This window comes from Hypanus sabinus, chromosome 18 (genome assembly GCF_030144855.1).
Source record: "Hypanus sabinus isolate sHypSab1 chromosome 18, sHypSab1.hap1, whole genome shotgun sequence".
NCBI classification, from domain to species: domain Eukaryota; kingdom Metazoa; phylum Chordata; class Chondrichthyes; order Myliobatiformes; family Dasyatidae; genus Hypanus; species Hypanus sabinus.
In genome coordinates, this window is record NC_082723.1 from 40,208,774 (window position 1) to 40,226,581 (window position 17,808).

The 17,808-nt window shown below is 47.5% G+C and overlaps 1 protein-coding gene across 3 annotated transcripts in view; it reads right to left on the bottom strand.

Moving 5' to 3' along the window:
• col5a1 (procollagen, type V, alpha 1) overlaps positions 1–17,808 on the bottom strand; it is a 352,300-nt gene that overhangs the window by 71,330 nt on the left and 263,162 nt on the right. For all 3 annotated transcript variants that reach the window (XM_059994251.1, XM_059994250.1, XM_059994249.1), the window contains 10 exons: positions 16,672–16,725; positions 14,654–14,698; positions 14,505–14,558; positions 13,304–13,348; positions 12,279–12,332; positions 11,227–11,271; positions 10,199–10,252; positions 2,621–2,728; positions 417–470; positions 226–279 (listed from right to left, as the gene is read on the bottom strand). In XM_059994251.1, coding sequence (XP_059850234.1) covers positions 226–279; positions 417–470; positions 2,621–2,728; positions 10,199–10,252; positions 11,227–11,271; positions 12,279–12,332; positions 13,304–13,348; positions 14,505–14,558; positions 14,654–14,698; positions 16,672–16,725 — 567 coding nt within the window. The remainder of the gene's footprint in view (positions 1–225; positions 280–416; positions 471–2,620; positions 2,729–10,198; positions 10,253–11,226; positions 11,272–12,278; positions 12,333–13,303; positions 13,349–14,504; positions 14,559–14,653; positions 14,699–16,671; positions 16,726–17,808) is intronic.

A 17,808-nucleotide genomic window follows, 5' to 3' on the forward strand; every position in this document is an offset into this window, starting at 1 on the left:
ACCTGTGGAGTTGCTCCAGAATTCTGTGTGCATTGCTCAAAATTTCCAGCATCTGCAGAATCTCCTGTTTTCTCCCTTGTAAAATCTGTGAAATAATAAATGCTATTGCACCCATCAGCTCTCCCACCTCAGCATCCTTGGACCCATTTCCCTGATAAAGGAAAACCTTTCACAGAATCGCAATTCTGCCCCAAAATATCCATCAAATATCAAGCTGCAACCTACCCTCACTCCTTTCTCACCACTTGCTCCTGGGAATCCGGGGAATCCGATTGAACCCTAGAAACAGTGAAGAAGAGAAAAATCAAGACCAGGGACCAAGGAACCTTAGCGTTTCTGAATAAAACTAGAAGACAGAGGAACAGAATTAGGCCAGTCAGAGCAATAAGCCTACTGACTACAGGAGATTCACTTACTTTAGGACCTTGTCTTCCCGGATATCCTGGCAATCCAGGAACGCCGAGCTTTCCCTGGAGAAACAGAAAGAGCTCGTTAATTGGTTAGTGAGATCGAAGACCATTAATTTTATTCCTCTTACTACAGACGGGACAATAAGATGGATAGACGTTAGGGTGTGCTTTCTGATATCAGGGAGTTAAGGGACACAAATATTATTATGGAATCGAAGATGAAAAAATTCACCATGGGTCACCGAGCCACCTTCAGGATTTGGATCCTTCATTCACATTGTACACTTTTGCACTTCGTATTGCCACAAGTGTTTTCAGCAACAGAAAAGTTTATCAATCCCAAATTCATCATTGCCCCATTACCTCAACTCCACCAGTCTACCTTTGCTTACAGAACTTGACCCCACAAATCCCACGATGCCCCATAACATCTAATTCCACCAAATGATCACCTCCCACTAACCCTCAAACCCAGCCACTTACCATCACTCCAGCCCTTTAGCCCCCCGTCTTCCCATCACCCCACATTAGGCCAGTCAGCGTCAGAGCAATGCTGCTCCAATGCAGGCTTTTAGGCTCAACAGGGCATTCCAACCACAGTGCCTAACCGGCCAGTCCCAATTTCCTGCACTCAGCCTACATTCCTCCAGGCTCCTCCCCTCCATCTGCTTCAAAGATCAAAGTTCAAAGTAGACTTAATATCAAAATGTATATATATCACCATATACCACTTTAGAACATATAAAATACAGCAAAATGTTGTGCCGAGCCAATCAAACGGCTAACTAAACTATTCTTTTCTGCCTGCACAATGTCCATATCCTCCCATTGTCCTTACATTCACGTGCCTATCAAAAGTCAGTTATGTTCCTGCCTCCACCACCCCAGGCAGCGCATTCCAGGCACCCACCTCTCTGTGTAAAAAAACACTTGCCCCTCACATCTCTTTTAAAATTATCCCCTCTCACCTTAAGAGCATGTCTTTTCGTATTAGACATTACAACCCTTGGGGAGAAGATATTGTCCGTCTACTCTATCTTTGCTTCTCATTATCTTATAGGCTTCTATCAGATCTCGGCTCAGCCTCCACCAAATAGCTATGTAGCATGCCTTGCTGAGCTCCAGCCTCTCATGATAGCACAAGCCCTCTAAACCAGGTAGCATCCTGGTAAACCTCTTCTGCTCCCTCTCCAAAGCATCAACATCCTTCCAATAACCTGGAGCTTCATTTTCTTGCAAACATTTACAGGAGAATAAAGACATAAAATAGAATATAGGTGAAACTATTGTAAGATGTTTGAAGATGAAGAAACTTGTCGACAGTAAGGTGGATATCAATGGAGTGGCCAGGTGGTGACATGTGGGAATGGAAATGGATCCAACGTTGGTGCAGTATTACACTTGGGAAAAGCAAATAAGGAAGTATAATTTATGCTAGATGGTTGAACACTGAGAAATATTGAGGAGCAGAGCATCTTGGAGTTTCCTTCCACAAATCCCTGAAGGCAGGAGGATGGGTAGACAAGGTGAAGAATTTACACTGGATAAAGAATCAGGAACTGCCTAAGAATGGTCAAGTTGGAACTGGATGAACCTAATTAGGTTGCAGGACAGTTACCCAAAATGATTCAAGGCTCACATTGGGAAGGACTATTTCTCTTAGCAGGGAGAGCAAGATGGGCAGAGAAATTAAGGAAAGTTAAAAGAATTTTCACTAAGTCTCCAACATAATGTGTAAGTAGCAAAGACAGGAAGCCTCAACAGATTTAAAACCTGCTTGGTGTCAGCAGTGTCAACAGCTGATGGGATGAGTGCTGGAAGACGGGATGAATCTGAGGACCTCTTTCTCATCAGGTCCTGGATGGCTTCCTTTGCTATCATAATTTTATGCTTCCATACTCCTCGATGCTGTCTTTCAAACATGCTATAAAAACCTTCAATTCTACCCTCTCACCACGTCCCGCAACTTTCCACACTCCTCGGACCACATTCACACTCCTTGCTTCAATGATCTTATTGGAATGATTTCCATCATCTGAGGTTGATGTTGCTTCACTCTGTAAGCCTGGGCAAAGTGCCATTGATCACCATATGCCAAATAATTATGCAGCACGTCTTGAAAGAATGGTGCTGGGCAATGATTCTGCTATTAATGAGCATTCAGAAAGGGTAAGCCCTGTGTGGTCTGGAACCTTCTCATCTTCTGATACCTTTTCACCTGGTGGCCCGGCTGGGCCAGAATCTCCAGAGGGTCCCACACGGCCTTTGGGGCCTTCCGGACCATCTTCTCCCCTGGGACCTGCAGGACCAAGCTCACCCTGTCAGGAAAACAAAGCAGAGATCAGACGACCAGAGAAAATAAATACATCAGCACGCGAACGGATTTCCCAGAAATGCTTATGAAGGTCGCACAGAGACTTTGAGCAGGAGCCATGGGTGCAAGGATTGAAGGCAGGGGGATGTTGGGGACAAGGGGCATAGAGTCCAAGCAGCACTGGGAACAAGGGGCATCGGAGGGGGATATCCAGAGAAGGTAACGGTCCTCATCGAGGGATCAGCCCTAGAGCAGCTTCAAGTTTGTGGGCATCAGCATTCTGAGCCTAACATATTGATGCAATCATGAAGCCGACACACACCAGCACCTATGCTTCATTAAGAGTCTGAGGAGATTTGGGCTTTAGCAAACTTCTTCTGACATACTGTGGAGAGCATTCTGAGTGGCTGCATCACCGCCTGGTGTGGAGGCTGCGATGCACAAGATGGAAAGAAAGCTGCAGAGGATTGTAGACCCAGCCAGCTCCATCTTGGGCACGAGCTTCCCTATCACTGAGGACATCTTCAAAAGGCAGTGCTCCTTGAAGCTGATATCCATTATTAAGGACCCTCTCTATCCAGGACATGCCCTAATCTTATTACTACCATCCTGGAGGAGCTACAGGAGCCTAAGGATGCCCACTCAACATTTTAGGAACAGCTCCTTCCCCTCTGCCATCAAAATTCCAAATGGCACATGTACCCATGAACACTAGCTCACTATTGTGATCCCTTTTTGCACTATTTACCTATATTTATTCACTGTGCGTCTGGGCTTGTGTGGGAGTGTGTCTGTGTCTGCGGGAGGGTGACGGACATAGGCTGAAGGGCACAGAGGCAGCACGTCAGTGGGACTAAACGGTATGTTCACAGTACCGCAAGAGCAGAGAGTGGAGAAGCGATTTCACTGTCCTGGAGTATCGGTGAGAGGGACTGAGTGCTGCAAGCATATTGTGTAACCTGCCTGGTCCTTTCTTTCTGAGAGCTTGGACTAACGGATCTCTGTGTCCCCTGAAGATGAGCCTGCTCGATATATATACGTCCCTTTCCTTATGGAACTTTGCACGCTAATTATCAATTAGCAATTCCCTTTGCAAAGAATTGAAATGAGACCATAAGACATAGGAGCAGAAGTAGGCCATTCGGCCCATCGAGTCTGCTCCACCATTCAATCATGGGCTGATCCAATTCTTCCAGTCATTCCCACTCTTCTGCCCTCTCCCTATACCTTTTGATGCCCTGGCTAATCAAGAATCTATCCATCTCTGTCTTAAATACACCCAATGACTTGGCCTCCGCAATCACTCATGGCAACAAATTCCACAGATTTACCACCCTCTGACTAAAGTAATTTCTCCGCATCTCTGTTCTAAATGGACGTCCTTCAATCCTGAAGTCATGACCTCTTGTCCTAGACTCTCCTACCATAGGAAATAACTTCGTCATATCCAATCTGTTCAGGCCTTTTAACATCTGGAATATTTCTAAGAGATCCTCCCTCATCCTCCTCAACTCCAGGGAATACAGCCCAAGAGCTGCCAGACATTCCTCATACGGTAACCCCTTCATTCCTGGAATCATTCTCATTAATCTTCTCTGAAACCTCTCCAATGCCAGTATATCCTTTCTAAAATAAGGAGCCCAAAACTGCATACAATACTCCAAGTGTGGTCTCACAAGTGCCTTATAGAGCTTCAACATCACATCCTTGCTCTTATATTTTGTACCTTTAGAAATAAATGCCAACATTGCATTCGCCTTCTTCACCACTGACTCAACCTGGAGGTTAACCTTTAGGGTATCTTGCACAAGGACTCCCAAGTCCCTTTGCATCTCTGCATTTTGAATTCTCTCCCCATCTAAATAATAGTCTGCCCATTTATTTCTTCCACCAAAGTGCATGACCGTACACTATCCAACATTGTATTTCATTTGCCACTTCTTTGCCCATTCCCCTAAACTATCTAAGTCTCTCTATTTCCTCAACACTACCTGCTCCCTCACTTATCTTTGTATCATCGGCAAATTTAGCCACAAATCCATTAATCCCATTGTCTGTATCATTGTTATACATCGTAAAAACAAATTTTGAAATATTTTGGTCTGTTTTTCCTGTTGTTGATTGGATCCTGACAGACAACAGATTCCTCTTTGAACCAGGTTTTTTATAGACCAATTTGCCCTTATGATGTGTGGTGGGTCCATGATATTTTCCAGAGTCACTTTGGAGCAGGTTAAGGAGAGATATGGAGAACGAGGAGGGATCTTTTTGAAACTTACTGAACATTGTAAGGCTGAGATGTGGAGATGCTGTTTTCAGTAGAGGGAGAGTCTAGAACCAGACAGGAGGAACTGAGATAAGCAGGAATTTCTTTAGCCAGATGGTAGTGAATCTGTGGAGTTCACTGCTACACATGTCAATGAATATACTAGACAATGGGCACATTTAAAGTCGAAGTTGATAAGTTTTTGATCAGTAAGGCTGTCAAAGGCTACAGGGAGAAGACAGCATCCGATATGACTGACTGGATAGCAGACTCTCTCTAATTCTGCTCTGTATCTTACGGTCTTTGGTAAGAGGCACACACATTCCATTGTACCCAGCCTGCCGGGGCATGCGTGACATTAGAGTTCAGTCGGTACACAGATGGGGAAGGAATGAAATGAAGAGTAACAAACCATTGATCCACTGACTCAGGAGTCAAGAAGAGGCACAGGAAAGGACAGCACCATCCAGTGACACATTCCTGAGAAAAACAGGTCACAGCACACAAAAGTACAGAGGGGGGGGTAGGGGAGAGAGGGGGGGAGAGGGAGGGGAAGAGGGAGGGGGAGAGGGAGGGGGAGAGGGAGGGAGAGAGGGAGGGAGAGAGGGAGGGAGAGAGGGAGGGAGAGAGGGAGAGAGAGAGGGGGAGAGAGAGGGGGAGAGAGAGGGGGAGAGAGAGGGGGAGAGAGAGGGGGAGAGAGAGGGGGAGAGAGGGGGGAGAGAGAGGGGGAGAGAGAGGGGGAGAGAGAGGGGGAGAGAGAGGGGGAGAGAGAGGGGGAGAGAGAGGGGGAGAGAGAGGGAGGGTAGAGAGAGGGGCATAGAGAGATCGGGGTAGGGAGATGAGGGCTAGACAGAGGGGTTAGAGAGAGGCATAGTGAGGGGGTAGAGGTTAGAGAGAAGGGCAGAGGGTAGAGAGTGGGGGTAGATAGAGGGGTGCAGAGAGAGAGAGGGTGAGAGAGAGGCTAGTAAAGATGGGGGTAGAGGGAGGGGGAAGAGAAAGTGGGTGTAGAGAGAGAGGGTAGAGAGGGGTTAGAGAGAGTGGGAGGAGAGAGGGTTGGGGTAGTGTAGAGAGAGGGGTGTAGACAGAGGGTGTCAGAGAGAGGGTTAGTGAGAGGGGGTAGAGATGGCGGGGTTAGAGAGGAGGTAGAGAAAGTAAGAAAGAGTGGGTAGAGAGAGGGGATAGAGAGGTGGTAGAGAGAGGGGTAGAGGGGGTAGAGAGGGGATAGAGAGGGTGGAGAGAGCAGGTTGTAGAGAGAAAGGTAGGGTTAGAAAGGGGGTAGAAAGAGGTAGAGAGTGAGGGGGTAGACAGTGAGTGGTACAGAGAGGTAGAGAGAGAGGGGTAGAAAGTGAGGGGTAGAGAGAGGGGGTAGAGAGAGGGGGCAGAGAGATGGGGGTAGAGAGATGGGGGTAGAGAGATGGGGGTAGAGAGATGGGGTAGAGGGTAGAGAGGGGGTGGAGAGAGGGTTGGGGTAGAGAAACGGTGTAGAGAGAGGAAGGGGCGTTTGTAAGAGAGGGGTTTACGGAGGGTGGGTTAGGGAGGGTGGTAGAGAGAAGGGTTAGAGAGGTGGGGTGAGACAGAAGGTTAGAGAAGGGGGTAGAGTGAGTGGGTGTAGAGAGAGAGAGGGGTAGAGAGAAGGGGGTAGAGAGTGGAGGGTTAAAAAGAGGGGGTTAGAGAGGTGGTTAGAGATGGGGAACTAGAGAGGGGAGCTTGGTGGATTTAGGGAGAGGGGTAGAGAGCAGGGTTGGGGGGGTTACAGAAGGGGGTTAGAGAGGTTTGGGAGGGTTAAAGGGTGGTTAGAGAGGGTTTGTAGAGAGAGGTTAGAGAGAGAGGTGTTAGAAAGAGGGGGTAGAGGGAGATGAGGTAGAGAGAAGGGAGTAGAGAGAATGGGGTAGGGAGAGGGGTAGAGAGAGAGCAGTAGAGACAGGGTGGTTGAGAGGGGGTAGAAAGAGGAGGGTCGAGAGATGGGTGAAGGGAGAGGGGGTAGGGAGAGGGGGAATACAGCTGGAAGGGGAGAGTTGCAGGGAGACAAGGATAAAGAAAGATTTGTGGATGGAATGAAGGAGAACAGTCAGAGAGAGAGATAAACAGGTACAACATTGAGACATTAAGAAGCAGAGAGATGGTTATATAAAGTCACACAGCAATGGGCAGCTACTGTGTAGTCACAGAGAGAGGAAGAGAGGGAGTGAGGAGAGAAAGAAAGAAGAGTGATCAGAGAATAAAGGAAAACAGTATATTGCTTGGAGTTATGCAAGTTCACAACATCTTATTTCTTTATAGAGGATGAAAAATCACAGCAACTGATTTTCTTGGGTCTACTTTCTTTGTGATCCTCTATATTTATAATTTGATGCTGAAACAAACTTCATCTTTCTGTCCAGTAGCCACTCTTAGCAAATGGGTTCAGCAGCATCAGGGTTCATGGACTAACAAGATGGGTTTGAGGCCTGAATCCTTCTCCACTAGACCTATCCAGCATGTTTTTAGTTCAAAGTTATAAAGACATTGATGCAATAAACAGGGGGAGGTGTCGCTCCCAAGATTGTGCTACTTTCATTAAGCTACAAAACCAATCCAATGAGAAATAAAAGAAGCTTTAGGCAAATGAAAAAAGCTTGAGGAAGTCATGGAGGGATTGTCTACGGAGTCTCTGAGATTAGGAACAGGAAGGGGTCAATAACTCTACTGGGTGTTTTTTATAGACCACCCAATAGTAACAGGGAGATCGAGGAGCAGATAGGGAGACAGATTCTGGAAAGGTGTAATAATAACAGGGTTGTTGTGGTGTAAGATTTTAATTTCCCAATATTGATTGGCATCTCCCTAGAGGGGTTTAGATGGGGTGGAGTTTGTTAGGTGTGTTCAGGAAGGTTTTTTGATACAATATATAAATAAGTATACAAGAGGAGAGTCTGTACTTGATCTAGTATTGGGAAATGAACCTGGTCAGGTGTCAGGTCTCTCAGTGGGAGAGCACTTCGGAGATAGTGATCACAATTCTATCTCCTTTACCATGGCATTGGAGAGGGATAGGAACAGACAAGTTAGGGAAATATTTAATTTGAGTAAGGGGAAATATGAGGCTATCAGGCAGGAACTTGGAAGCATAAATTGGGAACAGATGTTCTCGGGAAACGTACGGAAGAAATGTGGCAAATGTTCAGGGGATATTTGCGTGCGGTTCTGCAAGGTACGTTCCAAGGAGACAGGGAAAGGATGATAGGGCACAGAAACCATTGTGTACAAAGGCTGTTGCAAACCTAGTCAAGAAGACCTTATGAAAGGTTCAAAAAACTAGGTAATGATAGAGAACTAGAAGATTATAAGGCTAGCAGGAAGGAGCTTAGGGAAGAAATTAGGAGAGCCGGAAGGGGCCATGAGAAGGCCTTGGTGGACAGGATTAAGGAAAACCTCAAGGCATTCTACAAGTATATGAAGAGCAAGAGGATAAGACGTGAGAGAATAGGACCAATCAAGTGCGACAGCGGGAAAGCGTGTATGGAACCGGAGGAGAAAGCAGAGGTACTTAATGAATACTTTGCTTCAGTATTCACTATGGAAAAGGATCTTGGCAATTGTAGGGATGACTTACAGTGGACTGAAAAGCTTGAGTGTGTAAATATTAAGGAGGAGGATGTGCTGGAGCTTTTGGAAAGCATCAAGTTGGATAAGTCACCAGGACAAGACGAGATGTACCCCAGGCTATTGTGGGAAGTGAGGGAAGAGATTGCTGAGCCTCTGGCGATGATCTTTGCATCATCAATGGAGATGGGAGAGGTTCCGGGGGATTGGTGGGTTGCGGATGTTGTTCCCTTATTCAAGAAAGGGAGTAGGGATAGCTCAGGAAATTATAGACCAGTGAGTCTTACTTCAGTGGTTGGTGAGCAGATGGAGAAGATCCTGAGAGGCAAGATTTATGAACATTTGGAGAGTATTAATATGATTAGGAATAGTCAGCATGGCTTTGTCAAAGAGTGGTTGTAGACATGTCATATTCTGCATGGTGGCCAGTGACTAGTGGTGTGCCTCAGGGATCTGTTCTGGTACCCTTACTCTTAGTAATTTTTATAAATGACCTGGATGAAGAAGTGGAGGGATGGGTTAGTATGTTTTCTGATGACACAAAGGTTGGGAGTGTTGTGGATAGTGTGGAGGGCTGTCAGAGGTTACAGTGGGACATAGATAGGATGCAAAACTGGGCTGAGAAGTGGCAGATGGAGTTCAGCCCAGATAACTGTGGGGTGGTTCATTTTGGTAGGTCAAATATGATGGTAGAATATAACATTAATGATAAGACTCTTGGCAGTGTGGAGGATCAGAGGGATCTTGGGGTCTGAGTCCATAGGACACTCAAAGCTGCTACATAGGTTGACTCTGTGAGTAAGAAAGCATACGGTGTATTGGCCTTCATCAATCGTGGGATTGAGTTTAAGAGCCATGACATAATGTTGCAGCTATATAGGGCCCTGGTCAGACCCCACTTGGAGTACTGTGCTCAGTTCTGGTTGCCTCACGACAGGAAGGATGTGGAAACCATAGAAAGGGTGCAAAGGAGATTTACAAGGATGTTGCCTGGATTGGGCAGCATGCCTTATGAGTGAACTTGGCCTTTTCTCCTTGGAGCAGTGGAGGATAAGAGGTGACCTGCTAGAGGTGTACAAGATAATGAGAGGCATTGATCATGTGGATAGTCAGAGGCTTTTCCCCAGGGCTGAAATGGCTATCATGAGAGGGTATAGTTTTAAGGTGCTTAGAAGTAGGTACAGAGGAGATGTCAGGGGTAAGTTTTTTTACGCAGAGAGTGGTGAGTGTGTGGAATGGGCTGCTGGCGGTGGTGGTGGAGGCAGATATGACAGGGTCTTTTAAGAGACTCCTGGATAGGTACATGGAGCTCAGAAAAATAGAGGGCTATGGGTAAGCCTAGGTAATTCTATGGTTGGCACAGCTTTGTGGGCCAAAGGGCCTGTATTGTGTTGTAGGCTTTCTATGTTTCTATGAGTGACTGAGTGCGATCTGCAATGTGCTGCTTGAAAGGGCAGTGGATGCAAACTCAATTAGGTGCGTCAGAATGAAAATGGGTGCATACTGTGAGAAACCATTCCCAGGGCCGTGCGGAAAGAGCAGGGGAGTGATTCCAGCTGGAGGCAACAAAGACACCACTAGTGAAACCACCCGAGCTCCTGTGCGGAGCAGAACTTAGTCACTTACTCTGTCGCCCTTTATTCCCATGTCACCCTTGAAACCTGGGAATCCATCTTCACCCTAGAAAGGAGAGAGACTGAAGTTAACAGGCCCTCAGACCCGGTGTACACATCACAACCTTTGATGACTGAACTCACACACACACACCCCCACACACATACACCTCTGCAACTCTTGAATAGCTGGGCTCATCCAGTTTCAATGCACACATGTCATGGTGAGCACACACACTCAACACAACCTCTTCCTGTAATCCTCTCATGTGCAAAAATGCATACTCTGCTGTCTGTCTCACACACACACACACTCGCACCTTTATATTACAAAAGTGCCCTCAAATGGTTTCACTGTCACAGCTATACAATATATACAATATTACAGGACTTTGTAATATGCACAATTTAGAGATTCAAATTATAATACAGTCATCACTGTCCAAAACACACTTGTGCCCCTGAAATGCTTACTCATTCTGGAAACCCTCTGTTGTATCTGTGGACACTACACGGTCACTTGGGCATGGATAGAACTCCGATAAAGGGACAGGCAATCGGCTTCAGCACAACCCTTGATTGACCACTGCCTAGAACAGAGAATGGCCAGCTTGGTGCGCGCGCGTGCACACACACACTACTTATAGTCCATGGAATCTGCACTGTTCTGGTTGTTCCCAGCACATGCAATGTATCTATACCGAATTTCCTAAACAAGTTAAATGCCCATTCTGCAAACTTCTAAAAGCTATCTATCGACGATCTGTTGGAGAGGGTGAATTGAAGAGGAAATGTTGGCAAGGTGGGGGCCTGGATGAAGACAGCATGGCGCGAAGCTTCACTCGTGAAGTAGGGCACTCCGTCAGTCAGGTGTTTCAGGAGGGTGGGAGAGACAACGCAGCAAGCGCCTTACTCCATAATCATCGAGCAAGTAGTTTCCGGATGAGATTTTACATGGTTTCCCTGGTCTAAAGATGCTCTTGCTAAGACTGGAGCTCTCTCAATGATGCAAATCCCTAAGCCAGAGAAGTCTCTGCTTACCTTCTCACCTTTATGTCCCATCAAACCACGAACACCGTCAGCACCCTGAAACAGGAACAGATCATAACTCAGAGTCAGGACTGGGCTTTCCCACTGAGGACTGAGAAAAGAGCATGGGACCCACCATCCCAGACAACAGGTAAGGATGGAGCAGCGATGGATACTGACTGACACTAAGAGAATGTCCCAGTTCCACTCTGCTCACATGAGCTCATCACTTCAGACTCAGTACTGAATAACCTTTCTGAAATTTAAACTTTATAACACTGACATTGTTCTGCCTTCCATTAATCTCTGCTCACTTACAGATATCATCTCCAAACTTTATATACTTGCTTATTCATTCCATCTTATCTCCAGGCCCAGAAATCACCAACTAAGTGAGGGTCAGTGTGTGTGGGACCCATCCCCCAGTGAGGATCAGTGTGTGTGGGATCCGTCCCCCAGTGAGGGTCAGTGTGTGTGGGACCGTCCCCCAGTGAGGGTCAGTGTGTGTGGGACCCATCCCCAGTAAGGGTCAGTGTGTGTGGGACCCGTCTCCCCGTGAGGGTCAGTGTGTGTGGGACCCGTCTCCCAGTGAGGGTCAGTGTGTGTGTGGGACCCGTCTCCCAGTGAGGGTCGGTGTGTGTGGGACCCGTCCCCCAGTGAGGGTCAGTGTGTGTGTGGGACCCGTTCCCCTGTGAGGGTCAGTGTGTGTGGGACCTGTCCCCCAGTGAGAATCAGTGTGTGTGTGGGACCCGTCTCCCAGTGAGGGTCGGTGTGTGTGGGACCCGTCCCCCAGTGAGGGTCAGTGTGTGTGTGGGACCCGTTCCCCTGTGAGGGTCAGTGTGTGTGGGACCTGTCCCCCAGTGAGAATCAGTGTGTGTGTGGGACCCGTCTCCCAGTGAGGGTCAGTGTGTGTGGAACCCGTTCCCCTGTGAGGGTCGGTGTGTGTGGGACCCGTCCCCCAGTGAGGGTCAGTGTGTGTGTGGGACCCATTCCCCTGTGAGGGTCAGTGTAACCCAAGGAGAGTCTAATCTGTGTTTTTGAATGGGGTGGATAAGAGGACTTACCTTAATGCCCCGTGGACCAGGATATCCGATGGGACCCTGTGGCCCTGCTGGACCCTGAAGAGGCGAAAAAGTAAAACATGAGTGGATATGTGATTGAATTAAAAGGATCCAAATTCTCTGTTTTAGGTTCAAGTTTACCGCTGTCATGGGCAAACATACACTGGGTATAAATGCCATGAAAATTGCCTTTCTGCAGCAGCACAATACATTTCAAACATGACAAACAAATTAAAGTAAATTAAAATAAATTATCTAACTGTGTACCGTTTTACATACTCTGCCTCTTGCTGCTGCTATCACTAGGAGTGGTTTTGCTGCGTTTGGAAGCCATGATGCACTTTACGGTAATATTTTCGAAAGAAACTTAAACAGAGAGATAACGCTACTACACTCAAGAGAAGCACGATACACGAGATTGGTTATATCCGATACGTCACGTTCTCCGATCGGGACTATGGACGTATATGTGATCGGACGTTGTCCGAATGGACGTTATGTGGCGGATACCTGTATACTGAGGTTGGGAGCAGAGTGCACTTGATGTCCAGGGTGCACAGAATGTGCAGATTAAGCCCATGATATTAGAATAGGCCAGGAAATCAAGGTTAAAGAGATTAGCTTTATCTACCACGTGTACAGTAAAACGTTCAGTGAAATATGCTGTTCTGTGTCAATGGGCAGCCCGTAGTAACGCCATGCCAACATATCATTCCCACAACTCTCTCATCCTAACCGTACGTTTTTGAAATGAGGGTGGAAGCTGGAGCACTCCCAGGAAACCATGTGATTCCTTACAGACCGCAGCAGGAGTTGAGCCCCGGTCGCCGATGGCGGGCGAGGTAAAGCGATTGAGCTAACCGTTAAGCGATTGTGGATTAAGTGGCTCCGCAGCCAGGTTCAGGAAAACAGTGTTCAGGAAAACCAAGCTCATTCCAGAGGCCCCAGGACAAGGAAGCGTGATGGAGAATCCTGAAAGTCCCAGGACGCACAATGAAGCAAAAACAAATCCGTGCAGTGGAACTCACCGGATTTCCTTTCTCTCCGGGAGGACCCTCCTTGCCTGGGTGACCCTGTGGACACAAAGACATCACCCAGTCACATTGATCTGTTTCTTCTCCGGCCGATAGACCTGTTCATTCACTGTACAGACTGAAATTAGGAAACTCTCCACGTCAGAGAATTCCTAATTCCAAGGAGTTTGGGGAAACAAGGAAGGACCTCTCTATTCTGCAACTGGAAAACATCATTCTACACCACCCAACACCCCCCCAACCAACATAACCCCCATAACATCCTCCAACCCTATTGCATTATATATCTAGATAATCTATATCCAGCCCCAGTTTGGACCTGTATCTGAATGGCTATTTATCCATGCCCCAGTTTTGCTCAGTGTCTGAATGGCTGATCTATATCCCAGCCCCAGTTTTCACCCGTATCTGAACAGCTCATTTACCCGGCCGCAGTTTGGACTTCTATCGGAATGGCTAATCTATATCCAGCCCCAGTTTGGACCTGTGTCTGAATCCCTCAAATCCTTTTCAACAAAATATCAGTCTGAAAAATGAGGCAACCTATGTCTCCAAAAAGGTCACAGAAACTGATTCAATAGGAAACTTCAGAAGGTAACTAGACATGAATTTGAATTGGAGAAATGCTCCAGTCATGGGGGTGAAGATGAAGGAACCCCCACTCCTTTCAGTTTTCTAGAATGGACCTTTAATGGCCTCAAACAGACCACAGATGGTGCCATCCTGTAATTCTACAATTTTATGAACTTCCCATCACAGCCCCTAGTCTCCTTACCACCTCACCCACACCCACACCTCACTGGGCAATTTGGAAATTTGATGAGCATTTTAAAAATCTGGAAATAAAAAGTTGAAATTAGTGAAAGTAGTTGTGAAGCTGACTGAGTTGTGTTAAAACCCATTGGGCTCATTATAGATCTTCAGTGGCTGAAACTTGGTCTACATCTCTCCTCCTCCCTCGCCACAGAACCGTCCCCTGTAAAACTCTAATTGTCTCCCCCTCCCACAACTCGACCCCACTCATACACACTCCTCTCTCCTTTACAACTCTCCTCCTACCCCCTGTAGAACACTCCCCCACCGCCTAAACAACTCTCTCCTGTTCTACTATCCTCCCACACAACTCTCCCCCTAGCCATGTACAACTCTACCCCAGCCAGTAGATTTTTGGGCCCAGGGTCTGGTGATGACTCACAGGGGGTCCGTCAGCTCCTGGGACTCCAGGAAGACCTGGTTTACCGGTGGGGCCCTGTGGGTTAACAAAGACAAGATTTAAAACGAGCTCAGAGGTGACTGGAGAACAGCAATTTTAAAACCAGCTGAGTGTAAATGGCCCTGGCTTACCTTAGTTCCTGGGGGTCCAATAGCACCCTGTGGCCCTGGAAGACCCTGTTAAATAGAAGTGATTTTGACAGATTAAAGGTAAAGCCAGCAGGGATTTCATTTGCATTTTGCAATTAACAGGAGTTACAACTGAAAAGGATGCTTTATCGGATTACTCCCAATACAGAACAGACCGATCAGCCTCACTATTCGACATATATAATCATGTCCCATGTGGGCCTCTTCCATTTTGCTTCTTCACCCAACTAGTATTCCTTTCTATGTCCCAAAAACATGTTACTCTAGTTCCTCTCAAACTCAGCTCTGACACTTGCTTCAACTAGAAAGGCTTCACCTGAAGCCCCCAGCTTACCTGTTGTGGGTGAGTGATCTCTTTACCCCACTATACTTGGGGATGGCAGCTGGGCCAGAATTCTGAGCATGGAATGTCAGTTTGAATATCAATACGATCCCAGGGGAAGTTAGATTCCTGGAATTAAATGAGTCTGGGATGTAAAGTTGCTGTCAACACAGAGGTTGACCTGGAAATCCATTGGGTTTCTTAACATTCGTCCATCTTCACATGATCTGCCCTTTATGTGCTTATTGGCCAGATCTTGTGAAGCTGGCAGACGGGACAATAGTAAGCCAGATGGGTTTTTTTTTGTGCTTAACCACAGCTTGCTCCCAGAATGATGCTTCTGATGAAGATGTGATTAATGAAAAGCCGTCCCCTAGTCTAACAATGCAAAGGTGGTTTTCCTTTAGACGGGTTCTCAGTACTGGGATAATAAATTTGACCTTTCCTTTGATGCCCTTGTCCAGTGAATGCACGTTGATGAATTACATGCCTTATTGAACCTTTGGGATCAATAAAGTTTCTATCTATATATCTTTAAGAAGTCCATGCTTTTTAAGAGCTGCATGCTGTGATGCCATTTGTGCTTCCTGGTGCTATTGAGTGGCTGATGTTAGTCATTATTCCCGGCAAAGACACGAATTCTGCAGATGCTGGAATCATAAACAGCATATAAAAAGCTGGAGGGCCTCAGAGCATCAGCATCTACCAAGGGAAATGTTATAAACACAAGCGATTCTGCGGATGCTGAAAATCCCTTCCAGCCTTGATGAAGGCAACTGGCCCTATACATTGAATATTTATTCCTCTCTGTAGGTGATGCCTGATTTGCACACTTCCTCCAGCATTTTGTGTGTCAGTCGGCTAATGTACTGGGTTGTGGCCCGTCATCCTGGACTGACTGTCAGTAGGTCCAGATGAAGGATCTCGATCCGAAATGTCAGCCATCCACTTCTCTCCGTAGATGCTACCTGACCCACTGAGATCCACCAGCTCTCTGCTGCTCACAGTTCCCAGTGACTGCTCCCCCTATTGGTTGTGTCAGGACTTGCAGTCAGGCGGCAGTCTCCCACCCATTACAGGAGGACCATAAGAAGAGTGAAACTGTGGTGAGGACAACCAATCTCCGATTGTGTAGTTGCAAACGTGCTCTTCACCTGAACAACCTGCTAAACCACTAGCTACCGTGCAGAGGTGAAGGTGAAGTGCTAGAAGAGGATGTATGCAAGGGAGGTGAAATAAGGGAGAGGGGTCAGTTAAAGGTTAGAGGAGCGGAGGGAGGGGAGGAGGAGAGAGGAAGCTGAGGATAGGAAGGCAAACTGAGGGAGGGGTGACAGGGTGAGAGAGCCAAGACAGTGTTCTTGATGGGGAGCCTAAAGGAGGAACAGGGAATGACTTAGGAGTGGCGAAGTGGGGAGGTGACAGGGAGGGAAGACGTTGGGGTGGGCATTGTGAATGACAATGGTGAGAGGAAGAGACGGGGAAAATGAGAGAGGAGGTAATGGGAATTGGGAAGGTAAGTGCAGCTGAGGAGGATGAGAGAGTGGGAGGGAGATCAAGAAGGTTGGGAGAGGTGAGACGATGATATGGAGGAGGGGATGAGGGAATGGGGAGGTAAGCGCCGGTGAATCCAGCGATACGGCAGCTGGAGTGTGGATTGTGCCAGGGTGGGACACATTACCTGAGCACCGGGGTTTCCTTGCTGCCCGGGAGGTCCCGGCTCACCTTGAGGGCCCTAAAAGAAAGAAGAAACTGGTGAAGTATCCATCTGCAGAGGGCGGCAGGTTGAGGCTGTACAGAGCAAAGGATAATTCCAGGCAAGGTGAGACGTCAGATTAATGGGACCATCACCTCTTGCGCACGCATGCACACACACACACACACACACACACACACACACGCACGCACACACAGACACACAGACACACACGCACACACACAGACACACACGCATGCAGACGCACACACAGACGCACACACAGTCGCACACACACGCACATGCACGCACACAGACACACACGCACACGCGTGCACACACACGCACACACACACAGACACACACATGCACACACTGATGCACATGCACGCACACAGACACATGCACACGCACACACAGACACACACACACAGAAACACACGCACACAAACACGTGCACACACACACAGACACATGCGCATACCCAAACACGCGCACGCACACACACACGTGCACACGCACGCAGACACACAATTATTCATGTTCAAAAGCACCTCCCTCACACAGAACATGTCACCACCATTCACCACCCCCCACCCCGGAGCAGGAAACATGGGGTACAAGCTTCGTCACAAATGAAGAGAGGATGAGGCAAAGGGGCAAGAAATATCACTACCCCCACCCCCAGATCAGTTCCATAAGCAAGGAGCCCAATGCCAATACCTGACGTCAGGACCTGCTCTTCCGATTCTGGAGCTGAGATTCACGGTCTGCTGGACACCAAACGAGGGAGCTACCCTGGAGGAGTCTGGGGTGAGAGGGGTGTGGGGCAGATGCATGGTGATAGATGTAAGGGACCTCATTAATGTTGGTCTGGACTGAGGGACACCTGTCAATCTATTGGAATGAACACTGAGTCGAAGTGGGGGAGCTCGGACAGACATTTGCTGAGAACCTGCCCCCTCAGTGTGAAGACCACACATGGTGTCGACTACCCCACAGAGGAAACGTCTGGGCAGAATGATAATTGTAGATCCCATTAGCCTCCAGCAATCCTTTCCCAAGATGCAGCTTCCATATTCTAGGAATGCTTGAAACCCTTCTCTGTGATCCAGGACTGAA